Source organism: Pelobates fuscus, chromosome 9 (assembly GCF_036172605.1).
Source record: "Pelobates fuscus isolate aPelFus1 chromosome 9, aPelFus1.pri, whole genome shotgun sequence".
NCBI lineage: Eukaryota > Metazoa > Chordata > Amphibia > Anura > Pelobatidae > Pelobates > Pelobates fuscus.
The window spans coordinates 74,315,285-74,336,762 of record NC_086325.1 but is presented as its reverse complement, the minus strand read 5'-3'; the positions used below and the strand labels follow the sequence as shown (position 1 = coordinate 74,336,762).

At 35.7% G+C, this 21,478-nt stretch overlaps 1 protein-coding gene across 1 annotated transcript; it reads left to right on the top strand.

Annotated features, from left to right (window-relative positions):
* Positions 1 to 2,510: 2,510 nt before the first annotated feature.
* On the top strand, positions 2,511 to 16,555 carry LOC134573650 (homeobox protein CDX-4-like). Its single transcript, XM_063433437.1, has 3 exons — positions 2,511 to 2,952; positions 13,697 to 13,842; positions 16,325 to 16,555. The coding sequence occupies exons 1-3, from the start codon at positions 2,511 to 2,513 to the stop codon at positions 16,553 to 16,555; spliced, it is 819 nt and encodes a 272-aa protein (XP_063289507.1).
* The last annotated feature ends 4,923 nt before the right edge of the window (positions 16,556 to 21,478 follow it).

Sequence of the window (21,478 nt, the reverse complement as noted above, 5' to 3'; positions counted from 1 at the left end):
CCGCACTGTGCTCTTCTTAACTCCCCGTCTTTTTGCCCGACACAGCACGTCTTCCAGTTGCAATCTCCTGCTTTTAAACTCAGTTTGCCATTGTTGGATATCTCTCAAATGCAACTTATCCCTATCCTCTGCATGCACCCCTGCTCTAATTTACCTGGGGTAAGATTTAACTCTCCAACTTTGCACATGTCACATGAATTAGCCAAAAAAAAATGACACCCTAAAAACTTCTCTTCAACACATCAGACCTTGGAGGTCTGGAGTATAGCTACTCCTTGTATGCACAAGTAGGCATTCAAGGAGTAACTATACTCCAACCTGATAACATGCACAGCATGCTTCTCTGAATTTCGGCAGTTCTTCTACAAGATGTTAATATATCTTATGGGGCGTGTATCCGAGAATAACAGCGTTGCGCAGCGTGCACTAAGGAGCAAGAGTAGATTCATCAGCGGCCAGCCTGTGTCCCGGCAGCCTGCACAGCCAAGGTAGTGCAGGCAAAGTGATCAAGTGGATATAATAAAACGGAGGCAATGTGGCATGGACGATCATGTGGACATAATAAAACAATGTGGCATGATGAGGGCATAATAAAATAGAGGCAAACTAAAATATATGTAGGCAATGTAGCATGTAGGCATAATAACATAGCTTGCAATCATATGTGTATTATACTCAAACATGGCAATACAGTTTTATTAGCCAAGAGAGAGGCCGCCACAAAATTATTGAAACTATTTCAGGTTTACATTTGCAAAATAATTCAGTGGGCACATACTTCTGTAACAGGAAAAAAATTACATTCAAAAATATTCCTGCGCACACCAACTACTAAAAATTAGTGGGAACACTGGCTCTATTCTTTCAAACTTACAGACTAACAGGAAGTGGTTTTCATAGAGGGTGTGCGATTTGAAGGATGAGGAAAGTATGATTGTGAGGGGCAATATGTGGTAGTAAATTATATCTAAAGTGACGAGATGATGATAGGCTTGGTAGTTTAGGAATCTGTATGGGAGATTAGATGGGAAGTAGGTATGCTTCTCCAGATAGGTGAATTTTTAGAGAAAGGTCAGAGTTATGTATTGTGGGGGGAGAGTCTGATACAGCAAGTGAAAGAATTCCAGGAAGAAGTCCTGGAAACAGTGGTGTGAGGAAATAATGTGAAGAGAGGAGCAAGTCTCTATTCAGGAACTGTTGGGGTGTTGGTTAACAAGCAGAGGTTCTCATGACAGACTGGAAGAAGGTGGTAAAAGGGCAAGGCAATTATAACCCAATGGCAGTAATCCAGATGGGATCTTACAAGAGAACGGACTAGCGTTTTGGTTGTTGTTAAAGATATATGCATTACAGATGTACGTTAAGGGAAAGTGGCAGGAATTAGCGAGTGATTGAATGTGGGAGAAGATGGAAAACATAATCAATGTAACAAAGCAGTTGGCTTCAACAGTTGTAAATTGGGGCATTATCTACTGCATAAAGGTATTTCAAATGTTGTGACTGCCATACAGAAAGACATATTGCAAATAGATGTTGAATGGCGCAAGATAGAGAGGGTGACAAGTCTGGAAAATAGAGGTAAATCCATCCGACATTAGACTAGACTAGTGAGTATGTTGAAAATATGATATTCGGACAACTCTCATAAACCCTGTTGCTAAATACAATTATATAAATAAAAATAATGCTGGCTATCAAGATGGTGGCCCATGTTCTAAGTGACTTTTATTAGAACAGTTTCTCCTACATAATGTGTCTTGATGTTTTTGTTCGTCCATTTTAGACTGTGACATACCCTGAGATTTAAAGCACAATAATTTTATTAACTATTACACTCCACTGTGTGCCCGACCCAATGCGCTGTATTTCATAGACTGTAAGCCTGTTTGAGCAAGGCCTTCTTCGCCTTTTATCTCTGTTAATTTTTGTATTTCAATTACTTGTCAAATATCCCAATTCTAAAAAGCCGCGGAGTATGTTGACTTTATATAAATGCTAATAATAATGTATTTAATTTGGGATTAATGGTAACTTTTAAAATGTTAGTCAGCATTCACATCTTATTTTTTTTATGTGTGTTAGATTTTAATTTTGTTTTTAGATGTTTATTTTAATTTTGTTTTTCAAATTATGGTCTATTCTGCACTTGGTGGGGTGAGACAGTAGTCCAATATGATTTGACAGGGATTAGTGTATGTGGGAAAGTTTACATTAAGGCTCCGGACAAAAAGGAAGCACTGAAAGTAGCAACAAGGTGATGATTCTGGGATGTCCAGCCTTTCATTTGTATGCAAATGTATTTTGGAGGCAGGCAGTTTATCTCTGACATCAGACAGGGCCCTGGTGAACTGTTACTGCCTGCACTGGTCACATTATTGTTAGTAATGTGCAGTAAACAGACTCCAAGACTAGCAGGGGTCATTTATAGTACCAGTAGTAGATAGAAAGGAAGGAGAGGTTGCCTTCAGAGTTTCAAGGACAAAGATGACCACAGGCGGACTGGCACAGCTATGAACAGTGCGTGTGGCCGCCACGGTTCGCATACAGACGGTAGTATGTATCCACTTTCTGTGAGATCCAATAACAGCCACCATCAAACAGGACAGAATTATGTATCAAATCCACCCTATATCAATTACGTGGCTTACCACCATGTGCCAAATATGGATAACCAAGAACAGTCTGTAGGAGTTTGGGGGTCTCAATATGGATCGCCACGAGAGGACTATAATTCCTATGCTGCTCCACCGATCAACACGTGTACCTTACAATCTTCTGATTTACCAGCTAACCAATTTGCTTATAGTTCTATGGGCTACATTTCTCCACATTCTTCTGCACCTGGGATTTTACATTCTGTAGATTCAAATCATGCAGCTGCCATGTCCCCCGGTAATCAAAGTCAAAATTCCTATGAGTGGATGAGAAAAACCGTGCAATCCACTTCTACAGGTAAGTTAAATGTTATTTTTATCCTATTATCCAACTATAACATTTGTAAGATTTTATATTGTATGCTTTTATTTAATTTATTTTGATTATCCTTACCCACTTCTGCTGGAAAACTTTTCCAGGTATTTATCATCTCTTCTTGTAAAATATCATTATTACATATTAGTTTTGATCTTTGGCCTAAAATACATAAAAGGCTTTGTGTTATTTAAATTAGGTGATCAGAGAGGTAAAGAGGTAAGCTACAGCTTATTATTATAACCAGTTAGCTGAAAAAATACATTTCTATATTTTGAAATAATCACAAAATGTAGGCTTGCAACAGAATGTCCCTATTAGGTACACGTGATCCATTTGTCTATCTTAGCACAGTTGGAAAAAATGATACATGCATGATTTCTAAAGCAACATTAATAAATTATGCTGATTAGGTAAGTTGATATATTGGGACAGAACCAAAAATCCAGCACTTAACTCACTATTCAACAAGCTAAATGGAAAGCAGATCATGCAATATTCTTCACAGATGTGTAATGATATGCTAGATAACATATACAATTCCACTATTTTATCCTTTTCCCTGTATCTGCAATCAAACTATAATTTTAATAGCTCCCAGTGTGATATTATTATTATAGAAATCAAATTTTTTAGGGTTGTGTTTTTTTGTTTTGTTTTTAACTATAGAGTGAAATTACATCATTTATGCAATGTGATATAATATCCCAGTTGCCCTTATTTATTTTCTTAGCAACTTTTTAGATTATTTAGCATTTTAAATGATTTTTAGCAACTTTTTTAGTTTATTTTTTGTCATTTCCGAAACTCAGCTGTCACAACCTAACAGGTTTACAAATGCTTTTTATATCTCTCTACCATCAATTTCAAACTCCACTGCAATTTTCTCTTTCATTCTATTTCTAAGATTCTGGGGATTCCCATAAGACATGTGCACGTATATTATAAAATATATAGAAATTGGAGACCAAAAAAAATATTTTTAGTTACACTACAATAAATCATTAAATAATGCATGTCCTGCTACTTTTTGGTTTTGGGGGACACAAATCATGAACACAGTGGGTAAAATAGTTTAAAACTGTGCATACAGTATGGGGTCCTTTAAAAAACACTGACAAATAACAATATTAATCGCTGAAAAATTATTAAGAGTTGAAAATTAATCATAATTAAATGCTTCATAATATTACCAGTGGTTTACTTAAAGAGGCAGTAAACACAAGGTTCTTGATTTCATAGTTACATTTATCAAAATATAACATAGATGTATATCCATAGTTTACTAAAAGGGACCATAGCACAATTTTTGGTTGTTTTTCTCTGTGGTTATATTAGTCAAATCATAATTTTAATCTTAACTAAATTTACTATGTGATAGTTTCCTATACAGATGTCATTTAGAACCTGACCATTTTATATAATTCAACACCCTGATCCGTCTAACAGATTTCCATTTAGTGTACATGTACACAGAGTCTCTGCATATATTTTATTAGCATAATATAACAAGCGTACTCAGCATTCTGGTGGTTAAGCAAAGACTAGAAGGGTGGAAGATGGTGCATTAGTTATACATAGTAGGATCTATGCTTATTATATATATATAGCATAACAATGTACTCAGCACTTTTCTAGGTTGCATTGCTATTAAGACGAGTTACAATTAGTGCTGTTTTTATAGATACATTATGTAATAGGGAACAATATACATATGTATAGACCTAGTCTACATACTCTGCAATATATTAGAATTTGATTTTATTTGAAAACACAAGCTAATGATGAGATGTTTTGGTCTCCTGTCCAAGACGGGATCTCAAATATTGCTTCTGTTCTTTCTGTAAATGTTAGTTATTATATATAGTTTTTAAAAAATATATAAATATATATATTTTTATTTGTGCGTACAGAGCTTAAAATCACATGAAATGAACCAATATTGATAAAAGTTAACACAAATTTTGATGAATCCTGCAAGTTATATAAGAATAGAACAACAAAACTATTGTTCACTGAACCTAGAAAAATATAAAACATTTTTCGACATAAAATAATGAACACCAGCACAAAGCAGATATGAGGAAGCAAGAACAGTTAAAAACTTTGTTATATTTGTGATAAATATTATGCAATATTAGTATCTGTCGAATAGTATGACTGATATCTACTGTATGAGGAAACATTTTAATTGTAATATGCATTTGATACCTCTTCCCAGAATGACCAAGCACATAAAGAAGGTTATCCTCCACAAAATGGGTTCACATCTTAGCAACAGTATGTAGACGAAGGAGAAGTATTTTTTGGTAATATACATTTGATATCTCTTCCTAGAATTTACAAGCACATAAAGAAGGTGGAGTGGAATTCTTCCAAAAATAGGTTCAAGGTTTAGCAACTATATGTAGATGAAGTATTCTTTTTTTGTATTTTTGGTAAGGATAGAAGTACGATAAAGTAGGAAAATAGCAGGATTATGTTCAACTTTTGATGATTTATGGTTTTAAAACAAATTGAAAATTAAGAAAAATATATTTTAATTCATGGGAAATGCCACCAAAGATGGAAAATTGGGGAGCATGATAGAGAAATAAAGGTATAAATTTCCTTGTTATTATTAATGGTACATATGAGTTCTAAGCGTGCTAGTGTTCTAGAAAAGGTTGCTTTGATTTTAGTTTAAACTCTAATTAGTATATAAGGTAAAGTAACTTATCTATAAATGTCAGTATTCTATATATTGATGAGAATGTGAGTGATCATTGTCAAGAAAAGCACAAACTGGTAAGTGGGGCCTATAGAAAAGGTCCCTAATTTTATTAATGATAAAGTCCAGGCTATATAACCTTCTCAAAGTTAGTAAGAGTAAATTGGTCCCCTATTCCAGCAATTCTATGAGGAGTGTGGGCAGTAGTACCAAGTCGTTTATTTAATACTGAAGATAGCAAAAGTTTTGGCAAAAGGCTTTTAGTTAAAGCCACATAGTTGGATGATTAGTGTATACTTAGATGCATTAAATGAAACATCCAGAAATAGCAGCAACCAATTCCAGTTTTATATCGTGTACTAAGACAATCAAAGCACAAGACACTAGTAATGGATTTAACCCTACTCACTATGAAGCCAATTACACAGTGGGCATTTTAAGCACTTGTCAAAACCAGCTCCTGTTTACTGTTAACTGCACCAGTCATAAAAATAAGTGCTAGCGGATATAAAAATTAAACAAGCTGCAAATAAGGCATGAAATTCGCCTTAGAAAATGAGGTAGGATGATAAAAAAACACCAGTTTTCAAAATGTAGCCCTGCAACAACAGACCATTTATACCAGGATTGCTAGCTTGTATCAATCAATGAAGTAGTCGTTAGATTTTGGACAGTCATCCTGACAGATAGGTAGTGTAAGAAGCACAACAGATTTACGTTCCTTTATAAATTGTTTGATTTTGTTTTGATTATTCTAAATTTCAAACCTGTTTTTTTCCCCCAAATGTAATGATCTTTTTTTCTTTTTTTTAAAACTACTTCCTACAGGCTTTAAGAGGTCTGCTTTAACACATTTATATGCAAGTACGTAAAACTGTTTGGATGTTAACATCCTAACCCTCTCAAGACCAACATCATATCAGGGCTATTAAGATAACAAAGTTTTCTTTTGGGTTTTTTAAATCCCAGTCCTGAAGGGCCTTTAAAGGAGTCAGTGCAGTCAAAGTGCTTCTCATGCTAATGATGGTATCTTTCTAGACCAGTTGTGAGGTCTGCTTTTTTCCCCTTGTCCATGGTTTTAAGACCCATCTGTCATTGAGGTAGCATGGCCTTTTCACACCTCTTCCCCTATTCACTTTGATATTCAGCTTTGTCTTTCTATATCTTCCTTTTTTCCTCTATGGGTTATATTGCCCAGACAGAGTGCTGATTTTCACAGCTAGTAAAATAGCCTTTTCCCTTTTATTGCCTATGGAAGACTTGCCTTGTGTTTTTTTATGACCAAGGTATACACTGATGCCGTCTTTGTGTTCCTGTAAAGCTTGGGCCTACTTAGATATTTGAGATTTCTTTCTTATAACTCTGGCCTTTAAAATCTTTAATATTAACGGAAATCCCAAATGTTGTTTGGAATGTAGTTCATAGAAGCGTCTTAACACTACTTATTTGTGGGACAATCGTTTACTATTTATAAAGCAATATACATAGACAAAAAGTTGGAGGGGGGGGGGGGGGGGGGATGCTCATGGGAAGAAAGAATCCAAGATATTCTGGACCTTTTCCACAAAGGACATATTGAGCTCATGCCACAAAAGAACCACAGGTTTTTGGAAATGATACAAAAGGAATTTTAAGACTAAACACTACTGACAACTTTGGGAAGGTGTCATAAATAAACACAGAGCAATTGACCCTTCTGAAGGGCTATTTCCCACAGGGCGGAAGTAATTTTTGTTCAGACCAGTAGGAAACTCATAAAGTCAGTAAAAGGATTCCATGGATATATTTGAACAATTGTATTTAAAAAGTAGGAAAAGATGTCTCAAAAGCTCTGCAGGTCATTGTATATAACAGGTACAAGTTTTCTCCATGTTTACAAATCTGTCCTTGATAAATACGATACATATTACATTTTTTGTACAGTAAATTTTTTTTATTTTCGTTGCTGCCCAATGCTTTCTCCAGTCGAGCTAACATTTCAAATTTCAGCTTTATAAGTATACTTTAAATTATTGCAGCATATCTGGTTTGGGAGTCGCAGAAAGATTATTGGTGGATATGCATAAAGCAGTATACATATAATATATGGTCCAAAATAGGATGTGGTGTATTTTATTACAACAAATAACTTGTCAAAAATAAAAAATAAATGAAAAAATATTGATTAATAAAGTAGGCTATGTAAACTCTTTATAAGTTCTGTGTCTAAAAAGTTTGGAATTGACACTGGTTATTTTGATATCCATCCACACAAGCTTTCAATGGTCCAGTCAGTTGGAAGGCAAGCATAATTTATCATTCCCATCAGGTTTACTCAGTAGCCTGCTGCTTTAGGATGATGGGAGCTCTGGCACCTACAGCTCCACAGGTTGACTATTCCTAATTGGGCACTCCATACGTTTACTGAGAGAAACTAACAAGAAGGCTTGAGAGAAAACATTGTGCGGAATGAAAGGTTTCTTTCAATGTCTGAGTGCAAAATTCCATATTAATATTATTTGTATTGCAACATCATATTCCATAGTACTTAACAGTTATAGAAAGGGTATCTTGAGTTGAAGAAGGCCCTGCTCAAGCAAGCTTACAGTCTATGAGGATTTGAGGTAGGCAAATATATATAGTTCAGTGTCTTGCCCAAGACATTAAGTAATAATATGATTCAATTGGAAGAGTGAGATAAGCTATAGATTTTATAATAATGTCCAATTCTGATCAAACCAATTCAAGACAAATATGGCGCATAAAGAACTTGTCACATCATATGTTTTTTGTCAAAACTTTACATGACTCAAATATATTGATATATTGGGTTTCAATACCACCGTATCATTATAGCAGTACTATAGACAACTAGATAAGTGCATCAGTATGTACTTTATTAAAATCCTTTGACTTTTGAAAAATCTTACTCTTAACAGATTTTAATAGCAATAAAATGATTTAACTAATATGAAATGCTATGGCTGCCAATAATCATGAAATTGGAGAAAACTTCCTATAAATCAAAGCTCTATCTCTACTGCTTAATTCACATTGTCAATACAGCTTGAACAACTTCACTTAAATAAAGTGAAAACCTAATTTTAATGACAGCTGAAATAGCTTACAATGACCAAACACACTACAAAACACATTAAAAGAACCTCCAGGCACCATAACTACTTCATTGGAGCGAAGATGTTATGGTGACCTGAAGTTCCTAGCGCCAGTTTACATATAAGGGTTAAACAATTCACTAGAGTAAAGTTGCTATGGTGACAGGAGGTGCCTGGTGCCAGTTTACATTTAGGTGTTAAACCATTCACGTACGGTTTTACCCCAAATTCTTCTCTCCAGCTCTTTCTCTGTCCTTCCATTTCCCTTGGATTCTTCAAACAGGAAATCTCAAATAGGAGCTCTGCTGATTAGAGTGTCAGCTGATGCCCTTCGACAATCAGAAGCTCCCCATTCACAAAACGGCTTGAGAACCGTATGCATTTCAGTGGTTTAACACCTATGCGAAATCTGGAGCCCGGAACTCCTAGCACCATAGTAATTTCATTCCAATGAAGAGGTTATGGTAAACAAAGGTGTTCCTTTAATCACTTTATTATCCTAACAAACCAGATTACACATTAAATCTTACATTACCCTAACATATAACACTATCATTAAACATTAATCTTATAAAACATATTAACCTTTACACTACACAAACACTAAACATAAACGCATACATTACAGTAACGCCAACCATTAACCCATATGTTACCTTAACTCTTAACTCTACAATTCAAGATAAACTATAGATAAGGGGGAAATAATAGTGATGTCATAGGGGGGAAATTATATTTCAAGGGTTTGGAGATATGTATTACCCACTCACACTTCAATCTATTATCATAATTACAGAATCCCTCAATGGCAATATTTCTAATCAAAATACAAAGAATTACACTCTACTGATTATTTGTCCAGTGCTCGATTGGCCTTAGAAGCATGGGGAAAAAGTAGATATTTATCTTTCAATTAAAACTGCTGCTTTGTTCATTCAGAAACTTTTTTTTCAGAACAGTAAAAACAGCTAGTTCCGGGTGTGTATAATATGTTTGAAGTAGTTTTTAATGTTTGGTTGTTTTTTTTGTTTTGTTTTTTAAAGCGGCCCATTAATTTAAATGTTTTAACTCGTGAGTTTAAAAAAGAAAAAAGGATTTTTTTTCCATATAGACAGTTCATTTATACACTTCAATCATGGTGGCAAATTGAAATCGAAATTACAAAATTCTGCCTTTTTTCAAAACTGCTATTTTGGCATACATTTTGCTATTTTTGTTTTGCTTCATTTCAGTGTTTGAGAATTAAAACTCAATTTATGCTACATTTTTATCACCCCCATTCACTCATTATCAATGAGAACATTCTGAAAAAAGTGCATGCAGTCCAATAAACTGTGGGATTAAATACTATGTTATTAATGTGTCCTATAAAACAGACCCATAAATTCAGATTGGAAGATTCAGGAACTTGGTGAACAGCTTGGATTCTTTATATTTTAGAATCTTCGGTACCGTGCTCAAGGCTATTACCTTGTTATACATTTTTGTTCTACAAATAAGTCTTTCTGTACTTTCGCTGACATGAAAGGGAATCTGAGTAATACTTCAGGCTCTTGCTCACCCAAATTGTTCAATTGATAAGATCACCTTGTAACTCCTTTGTCTTTTTTAACTTAACATTAGCACCTCAATAGAATTTAGAGAACCAATTTAGTGATCTATTTTCCTCTGTATGCTTCCAAATGCACATCAAAGGGAATTGGGAAAGATCAAAGGCAATAGAAACCTTCTGATTATGTACAACATGTAGGTAATGCTTTGTTTGTTTGTTATCTTCACAGTTTTGTTAAGGTTTGTTTCTTAGTTTTTTTTTTCTTTTCAACCGTCACATCCTGTCTCACAAGAGTTCACCTGAAGACAGATCTCATAGCAACCTAACTTTCTTCAACAGTAAAATATATATTAAAATGCTTATTATGCATTAATTAGAAATTGAAATACATTTAAAATTAAAGGTATCCATTCAACAGGTGCTTCTCCTGAAGCAAACCAGAGATCTGATATGCTATGCTTAGCCTTCAGGGATGACCACTTCAATCAGACAGTCCATGACCTCACACTGAAACAAACTGGACAAGCACAGCATATGTGTCATGCTGATATGGCATGCTTGCATGTATGTGCATAGAGTAAAACAAAAATGAATGGAATTCATTCAGGCATGTGCAGTTATGTGCTTTAATTGTCCATTAAATAAAAGGAAATATAGAATTAAATGGAGCAGGCGTTGAACAATAAAATAGTTTTATATAAATATAAAATGAGAAAAATAATAATTATTATTATTGCAATTTATATAGCGCCATCATATTCCACAGCGCTTTATAATATTGTAAGAGGGGGGGGGGGGGAAATTAAATAGTATATACTATTAATATAGAGGAGAGAGCTAGCATTTTCAACCCCACTTTCATGATATTACCTACATTGTCACATTCTTGAGGTGCTGAAATAAAAGGGGCCATTATGAGAGTCCTTCCCTATAATTAGTGGGCACTGGGGGCTGCCACTGTTAAATATTAATCATGGTCTGCCACATATTGCTATAGCAAGTTATATTAAAGGGACACTATAGTCCCTCAGGTTTTAACCCTGAAGATGCAAACATAGCAGTTTCAAAGAAACTGCTATGTTTACATTGCAGGGTTAAGCCAGCCTCTAGTGGCTGTCTTCCGGACAGCCACTAGAGGCGCATCTGCGACGCTGGAGGCCTTTAATGCCTCTATCACGCAGAGCGTCTATAGGAAAGCATTAAGAAATGCTTTCCTATTGACAGCTTGAATGCACGATTCGGCTCCGCTGACGTCGGCAGAGGGAGCTGACGTCGGCGGAGAGGAGAGGTCACCAGCGCCGAGGCAGCTCGGCGCTGGAAAAAGGTAAGCTGCTGAAGGGGCACTATAGTGTCAGGAAAACCGCTTAGTTTTCCTGACACTATAGTGATCCTTTAAGTCACTGCAATTAGAGAGGACGTCTGCAGCTCACTTGTTATTGAGGGAACATGGGCTTCCACACACACTGTTTACATTTTGCGCTTTGACTGACAGAGATTGGAAGAGTGGATAGGAGGGAGCTTGGCTCTCCTATCGGGTTATTGGTAGGGAGACCTGGACAAAACACATGTTTAATTGATTATTATTTTTTTTGTATTTGGCAACACAAGTGTTATTATTATTAGCATTTCAATATTTGTATAACGACAACATATTCCAGAGCACTTTACATGTGGTAACTTAATTCAAATGTTATATAGGTCATTGATAAGCAACAATTTTCTATGAATCAATAGTTGTTTTTGTTTGTTTTTTCACTGTTAGGTTACTTTACCTGAATTTTGTAATGCAGATGCAAATTTGAACCACAGTATCTATCTAAAAAAATTTTGTTACGAAATCATAACATTTGCGAGATTGGTTCATCTACAAACATATGCCTTAAAGGGATTTTCCAGTGCCAGGAAAACATACTTGTTTTCCTGGCACTGCAGGACCCTGTAGTGCCCATCTCCCTCCCACCCTCCATCCCAAGTTGCTGAAGGGGTTAAAACCCCTTCAGTGACTTACCAGAGTCCAGTGCCGATGTCCCTCGGCACTGGTCAGGCTCTGCCTACTCTCATCCTCCGCCGATGTCAGCCGGCGGGGGAGACCTAATTCGCATGTGCGGCAATGGCTGCACATGCGCAGTAGACCTACCCATAGGAAAGAATTATTCAATGTTTTCCTATGGGAATTTTGGCGACATTGGAGGTCCTCACTAAGCTTGGGGACGTCCAGCGTTGCTTAAATCACTTTTTGTATTTTAAGAAGGCGGAAGTCCCTCTAGTGGCTGTCTGATAGAAAACTGCAATAATTACACTTGCAGGGTTAAGGGTAGTGGGAGTTGGCACCCAGACCACTCCAATGGGCAGAAGTGGTCTGGGTGCTTGGAGTATGCCTTTAAAAATGTTATGTCATGTCGCCAACATCTTAAAGGAACACTCCAAACACCTGAAGTACTTTAGTTTGCTGAAGTGCTTAATGTGTGACGAGTGTGTCAACTTTTTTACATTTCACAAAAAGTGCAGATTTCAATTGAAATTGGCACATTTATAAACTTACCATGTTTACACTCCGGGCTGTCAATCAGACAACCAGCCCTGTTATTTCCTGGTAGTCTAGCTAAGTGGAGTTAAAATAAATAAGCAGCAAATGCCTTGCAAAGACTTTTCAGCTGAGCTGCATTAGAAAGTCTATGAATAGAAAGCCACAGAAAGTTGGTTCTGGGGAAGAAGGCGAATATCTCTTTTTCTTGGGGTATATCTAATAAATAGTGAATATTTTATTTTTATTTGGAATATTCCTTTAATTCCTGTGGAACTCAAGAATCAATCTTAGTGTACAATAAACACAACTCAATGGTTTGAGGGCTGTCTATCCACAAATTAAACTGGGCCTTCTACTTGCACCACAATGAATTGCTGTTCATTTTCTTCTTTGAAACTCTATATATAGTTGGTACTTTTAAATTCACTTGGATGTACGTTTATTGATTAGTGATTAAATATAAACTTGTCACTTTAACCCCTGAAGGACCAAACTTCTGGAGTAAAAGGGAATCATGACATGTCACACATGTCATGTGTCCTTAAGGGGTTAAAGAACCACTAAATAGTCTATTAGCTAAACAGGTAGTTGATAACTGACTTTTTTTCAGCTAAAATGGGCTAGATGGAGGTTTTCCAATTCTACTATGTATACCTAAATGTTACAAAAACCTTGCCAAATCACAATTTAAAGAGTGGAATCATAAATAAAAAAATAAACAGAAAAACAAAAAATAGTTGTTTGTAGCAGTGATAAGCTTTATTTTCATAGTGAAATAGCGTAGTATTCAGATGAGGTCATCACGGGCAAATAACCTAATTATTTCAACATTATTTTAACAGGTAAAACAAGAACTAAAGAGAAATATCGTGTGGTTTACACCGACCACCAGAGGTTGGAGTTGGAGAAAGAATTTCACTACAGCAGATATATCACAATCAGAAGAAAAACTGAACTGGCTGCTAACTTAAGACTTTCAGAGAGACAGGTATACAATTCTGTAAAAACACAAACATTTAAACATTCCATTTGCCCACAACAGGTGAATTGAGCATAAGGTTATTCGCTAAAAAGGGAATTGTTGGTATTTATATTTTAGGCAAAAAAATAAATTCATTCCACAAATTTTCAATACAATTATTTTCTAAGGCTCACCTATTCTGGCTGAATATTTGAAATTCCTTCATCAACCCCCAAGACTTCTGAGTTTAGTCAATAATCCTTCCAGATTTCAGAAGCAAAGCTTCTTACGTATAACTAAAGTAAAATAGATCAATTAATTCATTGTGTGTACATGTATTTGAATTTATTATTTAAGGACTTATAAATGGATTTATTCACTGGTCTGAGAATGACAATAGCTTGCAACAAGTGCTGAGTTTTGAGACATTGTACACTTTGGCTGCTTAGACTTACATTTCAAATTTCCCTGTCAAGTCTCTACAATTCCTCATTCAGTTAATACAATCTTAAACTGATTGTAGGAACCACACTCATACCCCAGCAGCCACCGGTGCTCTGGAACAGGACCAGCAATCCCAATACATCAAGGCAAAAAAATACATTTCCAGGCACTCTAGTGTTAAAGCCGCAGGCAGATTTTAACGGAACAGAAAGAGCAGCAACGTTTCGACCTCCACAGAGGTCTTTGTCAGCTTGAAAAAGACCTCTGTGGAGGTCGAAACATTGCTGCTCTTTCTGTTGCGGCTTTAACACTAGAGTGCCTGGGAATTTATTTTTTGTATTTATTTTTTTAAATGCAATCTTAAGCAGCACAATCCATTATAAAAATGATTAGATGCTCATCATGCATGTGAGAAAGTAAAAAAAAAAAAAAAAAAAAAAAAAAAAAAAGACTATTGAAAGTGCAGAATATCCTACAAGGGAAGTTAATTAATCAGCAAAAATCAAAATGTACTCAAGTAGGTAAAGACTTCCCAAAATTAAAGTTTTTTTTATAGACATATACAGTGAAAGGGTTATTTAATAAAGTGAAAATTTAAAGTGAATTGCAAATTTGCACTCCCCTCCCCCAAAAATGAGTATTTTATAAACATTTTATCTTTATGAAATATTCATATTGACTGTGTCACAGTCAAAAAACGTACTAAGACAAAGTAGGGACTACTTTTTCTCAGCATATTTTCTACACTTAACAAAAATTGTCAAAAAGCAGAGCTACCACCACCAGGTTCTGCCATTTGCCCCCACTAGTGCCAGCTGAGAGGAAAAAGGCATTGTCTATGGAGGATCACATGGAATGCTCAAGAGTACAACACTGACATGGGCTCCTGGCATTGGACATGGGCTCCTGGCATTGCATCTGACAGGAGCCCATGTCAGTGTTGTATTGTAGGAGAGGACTGACATGAAGCCAACAGTGGCGGCCATGAAGGACAAGTTCTAGAAAGTAAAACTAACCTTTCCCTGCACCCCGTGAGAAGCTCAGTGGAGAGAATTTCCCCAGTTCAGTTATGTTGATCTTAATTTTTAAATTCACTTTGAATTCTTACTTTAGTGAATAACCCTGTTAGTCAATGAATGTTTTTTTTTTTGTAAAATGTATTAAATACAACTATATAGTAATAAAGTTTAGTAATTAAGTATACATATTATATTTAAAAAACAGTTCTGTTTTTTTTTTTTTTTTTAAATTCTCTATTTCCATCTTTTTTGGCTCACTGCAGAAGAGAAATAAAGATTTCTTAAATGTAAATGGGCAGCATAAAATATAATGCTTTGTAATGTATACCACAATGTTTGCCATCAACGCCATGCTTTCTTGGGCTTAGTTACGAGCTGTGTTGTGTGTACATAAGTGTGAATAAATCACTACACTTCTAGTAATAACTAGATTCATCCATGTTAAATCAGCTGTTCCAGATTCCTTTATTCCACCAACCATTCATCATCAACTATACCTCTTAGCCAGACTCTACACTGACACCCCAACATCTATAGGGTAAGGTCCTACAGTCTGTACCCAAACCTACAGATACCTTACTAACACTGCACCCCAATATATTGTCTCATTTTTACTTCTCTGAAGAGTTGACACCATCTATTATTTCTTCCCTTCTTTTCACGTCCCCAATTCAACTCAAATACTCTTATTTTCCTCTGGAAATCTCCTTGTTTTTATTACCACTTACTAGCTTCCTTGGCTTCTTCACCTACTTCAGGAAGCTTAAACCTAACGCCATCTGTGATACAGATTCATGATAGTGACAACATTCTCCTTTTGGCTTCTACATTAGTCATTCTATTTCTCCAACACTCCCTTACAATCTACTCTGCCTTTTACATGCAGTCCCCTTGCTTCAAACTTCATCTTGACTACAAGACCACTTACGTAACATTTCACCGTATTTCAAGATGTTCTGTTCATCACTACAAAACGTAATAAAATGAAAAATAAACGTTTTATTTAAATGTCTGTTTCATTGACTTATTTTTTATTTATGTTGTAGATAAAAATCTGGTTCCAGAACCGCAGGGCCAAAGAAAGGAAGCTTTTTAAAAAGAAGATGAATCAGTTTGAGGGTGCAGGCTCTGTGCAGAGTGATTCCAGCTCAGCCAGTCCGAACCCAATGTGTGACTCTATACCAAACTCTTTTTACCAACCACCACCACCACCACAGCATGCTCTGAATAATTTGCAGCCCAATGGGATTATTTCAGAAGTCACAGTCACAATATGAGCGGAACACTTTGGATGTAATATATTGAACAAATAACTCCGTTAAGAGAGAAGACGTTGTCGTATGCACTGCGGATGAAAATGTGGGTCCATTTATCCAATATCCCGAGAAAGCATTGAATCCCCATTATACAATTATACCTCTAGCAAAAAAAACTCTTAACAGAGGGGAATTGATGACACAAGCAATGCTGTGTGAAAGATTTATGCTAAATATATGGAATAATGCCATAATATGTATTAACTGTACTCGTGTGTGGTCATCCATCTTTAATACTTGTATAATCCACACAAAGATGCTGCCTTACTTGTCTGGCCTACGCAAGACGATCCTCTGTCTATTAAAAATCAAAAGCATTTGCCAGTTTTACCTCAGGTTTGTGCTTTGCTGTGAAAAGTGTAAACAATGTGTTACCTCAGTTGAAAAAGTCGACCTATTTCATAGAATAGCCCTCTTAGAAAAAAAAAAAGAGAAAAAGTAAAAAAAAAGATCTACCCAGGGCAAGCGTACAGCCCATTGAAGAGCCCTGCAGAGCAATGTATTGAGAAGACATCTTCCTGTCTGCATCCAGCCCACTTTTCTTTACTCATACAAAACGTAGGGAAGTAGTCTCTGGGTAAAGGTCATGCCCCAGGTGACTACAAAGAGGTCAGTAGGTCAGCCATTGATCACTAAGACTGGGTGTATCACTGATCTGCATACATTCATCTTCAGGTCAGCCCTATGGAGAGAAATGTGTAGGGCCAAAGGAAGTAACATGTTTGAAGAGTGTTTTTTTATTGTATTTGTGCTTGACAAATTGGAAGATACGGAACACCACTAAATTATCTAAAGAAAAAGTAACCTGGTTTAAAATGAAATGTGTTTCAAAAGAACAAATGATGTGTTGCAAAGAAAACAAATGTAAATATAATTATTTAGCGTGAAAACGCTATCAGAATTTCTGAATATAGCAATAAAATGTAAAGTAAATGTGGGACAAGTGTCATTTTTATTTTTGCAAGATGCTATAGAAAGAATTCCTAGGATGCTTGGCTGCAGCACTATCAAATACTTGGATTAAAATAGGTGCTGGGATTCTTTCTAGGTTCTGTATTCAATATTTTCCAGTTTCCAAAGGGAAAATAACAAATCTGAAAATCACCACAGCATGAACAATCACCTTTGATGCGAACAGATTTTGGGAAATGTTTACTCTATACATGTATTGGAAGTCAAGTTATATTCATTTAACTATTAGCTAATTTCTCATATTCTCTGTTTTTATTAATTTAGCTAGCCTGGTAGTTAGTAATTTTTTTTACATGCCAGGCAGTCCCCCTGTAGGCATTCTGAAACCTGCTATTGTGGCCATGTGATCGGGATGTCATCACGATCACATGGCACTGAGTTGTCAGGCAGCCCCCTGAACAGGATATATTTAAATTATATGTGCATATGTATGTAATCGTTCTACATAATTATATGATTTATTATTTACAATTTGAGGGACCTGCCTGAACAACGTAGGCAGAAAGTCCATTGAAAATAATTTGCAAGTCCTATATTTAACCCTGTAACTTTCCAAAAAACTTGTAAATGGGGGTACTGTTGTACTCGTAAGACTTCACTGAATATAAATATGACCGTTTTAAAACAATAAAAAGTATAATGACGATGAGATCACCAGTGAAAATGCCATTTGTGTGTGAAACATGCAAAAAAACTAATATGAACGCTAACTTTGGCCAGGGTTTATGACTTCGTGGATACTAAAAAAAGACTGGACATACCCAATTTTTGAATACCTTGAGCTGTCTACTTTTGCAAATGTATGCGACAACAGGGATAATTCTCATTCCTGGGCTACCATACGGTCTCAAAGACAACATAACCAATCTGTCAAATTTCTATGTGCAAAAACAGAAATGGGCAAGTCTTCAATTTGACCCTGTAACTTTTCAAAACAACATGAAACCTGTACACAGGAGTACTGTTGTACTTGTGAGACATTACTGGACACAAATATAAGTGTTTTAAAGCAGTAAAACATATAATGCTGGTGAGTTCAACGGTGAAAGGGCAGTTTATTTGTGAAAAAACAAACAAATATAAACACTTATTTTGGCCAGGGTTTAAAAACTAAGTGGCTACTAAAAAAAATACTCCATTTTAAATAACATGTGTTGTCTATTTTTGCAAATGGTATGCCATTTTGGGGGTAATTTTTATTCCTGGGCTGCCATACGGCCTCAAAGGCAACACAGGCCCAGCAAACCAACCTGGCAAATTTCAATATGAGAAAAGTAAAAGGGGAAAGTCCTATATTTCACCCTGTAACTTTCTAAAACTCCATAAACGAACAGTATTATGACATTCATGGTTAAAATGGCATGCAGAACTTGGAAAAATTGTGTGTGTATGTGTTTGTGTGTATAGATGCGTATATGATTGTATGTGTGTGAGTCTGTGATTGATTGTTTGTGTGTGTGTGGGTCTGTGATAGTGTGTGTGAGTCTGTGATAGTGTGTGTTTGTGTCTGCGATTATGTGTGGGGTTGTGTGTGTATATACAAATGTGTATGTGTTTAGTAGATAGCTCACTAATTTGGTATTCTTAAACATGGCAATTCCACATAAGGATATAAGGGAGTTATTAACTAAACAATTGAAATATCAACATTCAGAAAACAGCTTTTCTTAAGTTTTATCTTTCAGCTGTTGTAGATAACTTCCTAAATTGGTACCTTTATGTGGGATTGCCATATTTAAGGATACCAAATGAGGGCACTTTTTAACATATAGCACCTTATTTAATGTCCTTAAATATGCAAATCCCACATAAAGATAGCAAATAAGAGACTTATTTACTAAACAACTGAAAGATTAAAAGAAAACACTGGCTTTTTAAATTTTGATCTTTTAGCTGTTTTTTGATAATTCCCTAAATGGGTGACCTTATGTGAGATTTCCATATTTAAAGATATAAAGTTAGGGTGCTGTTCAGCAGATAGCACCTTAAATATGTCAATCCCACATAAGGATAGCAAATAGGGAAGTTATCTGCTAAACAAAGAGCAACTTTAAGAGGTTTCAGCTAGGAAACAGGAGGTTGGCTGACAATGTGCACATTTTGATTTTATGCATGTGTGTCAGCCTGTGTGTCTCTGTGTGTGTATTTGTATGTGTATCAGTGTTTGTATCTCTGTGTCTGTATTTGTATGTGTGTTTTAATCTGTGTATCTGCATGTGTGTCAGTGTTTGAGTCTGTGTAGCTGCATGTATGTCAGTGTATATATGTGTGACTGTGTGTATGTATCTGCATGTGTGTACCTGTATCTGCATGTGTGTCAGTGTGTATGTGCATTTGCATTTAACTTAGCATCTCGCCAACACCACACACAAATACACCCCTGCATTCCAACGTCAACACTACATACAAACACATCTCTGTATTAAAATACCACCATTACATATAACCACACCACTGCATTCAAAAACCACACTACACACAAATGCATGCCTGCATTCAAACGACACCGCTACATACAAACGCACCTCTACATTTACTCACACATTCTCCATACAAAAACATGCTTACATTCAAACACACAAACACTGCTCAGTGCTAAATACATTTAAAAAAAGTTGATGTTTTTTTACACTTTAAAGTTGTACCAGGTACCAAATGTTCTAGGTACACCTCTGCCGCTCATAGCTCTCCTGTCATTCTGGGGCCCAAACTGACAAAGGGGACCCCCCAGGTATTAAAAGATGCCTGTTCTTTGCTCAAAAGTGCACACAAAAAATGAACACTCCAAACTGCTGACTCCCAGACTTTAATGCAAAATGGATATAATACATTAAAACATAACCTACACTAAAACATAAAATCTAACATACTTAACACTAAATATTTTTTGTAAAAAAATAAAAAATTAAATAGACCAATGCTAAAATGCTTCAATCCAAACTATATCCTTATATTTTTACTTATGTATTTGTGTACTAGTAACATTCTATAAATAACATTTATAGAGAGAGATGAGAGAAAAAAACATTTACCATATTTAAACTATTAGAATAAAATATTTTGAACCTATAAATTTAAAAGAATTGCCTTTGCTCTAACAATTCGATAATATCCCTCTCTAATTTCATGGGCTAATCTGAATGGTTTGAATCCATATACATATTTTTTCTTAACATCATATTCTAATATTTGATCTTCCAAAGGATACAGACCACACTTTGCAAATGAACCAGGAAAAGGTGTGACAAACATATATTTATGTTGGGCCAACAATGTACTTTGGAAAAAAGTTCTACTGGCTGATCAAATAGTACATGAACGCATCCCCTCTAACCCCTCCCCCCCCCCCCCCCCCCCCCCCAAAAAAAGAATGAATACATCTAACAAGTGTCTCAGATTAAAGTAATAAAGCTATATAAGGAATGGTGGGAAAAACCCTTTACTTATTTGCATGCTGTATAAGTGTATATGTTCCTCTCCTTTATGTACATTTAAAAGTGTTAACCCAACATTCAAGGTCCCAGCAGGTATTCAGCTACACCCTCATGTGTGGTCAGTAAAGGAAGTATTAGAAAGTACCTATGGGACATACAGGTTGCTTTGTCATTCTGTTAGCAGCTGGTGTCCCATGGTATGTACTGGACGCAATGCAGAGGACATGGTTTGACCTGCTGCTCAAGAAATCTGTAAAAAAAAAAAAAAAAAAATATCCTGTAGCCTCCTATATTTTTTACAGAAGTTTCTACATGGTAATGTTCATCCAGGTCTGAGAGGGTGGACATCCCTTGAGGTAGTTGGAATTTTCGTTAAAACACTTTAAAGTCACCATTGTACACAGTGGACATTGTGATGACTAGTAGCCTTAAGCAATTTGTTTGAAATATGAGACATTTGAATTCTGGAGGCTAGAGT

What these genes read in the sequence shown, in the direction of transcription:
- LOC134573650 (XM_063433437.1), top strand. Translation starts at nt 2,511, where the DNA reads ATGAACAGTGCGTGTGGCCGCCACGGTTCGCATACAGACGGTAGTATG. An exon ending in CGTGCAATCCACTTCTACAG is followed by an intron (nt 2,953 to 13,696) that starts GTAAGTTAAATG and finishes TTATTTTAACAG; the next exon opens with GTAAAACAAGAACTAAAGAG. An exon ending in TAAGACTTTCAGAGAGACAG is followed by an intron (nt 13,843 to 16,324) that starts GTATACAATTCT and finishes TTTATGTTGTAG; the next exon opens with ATAAAAATCTGGTTCCAGAA.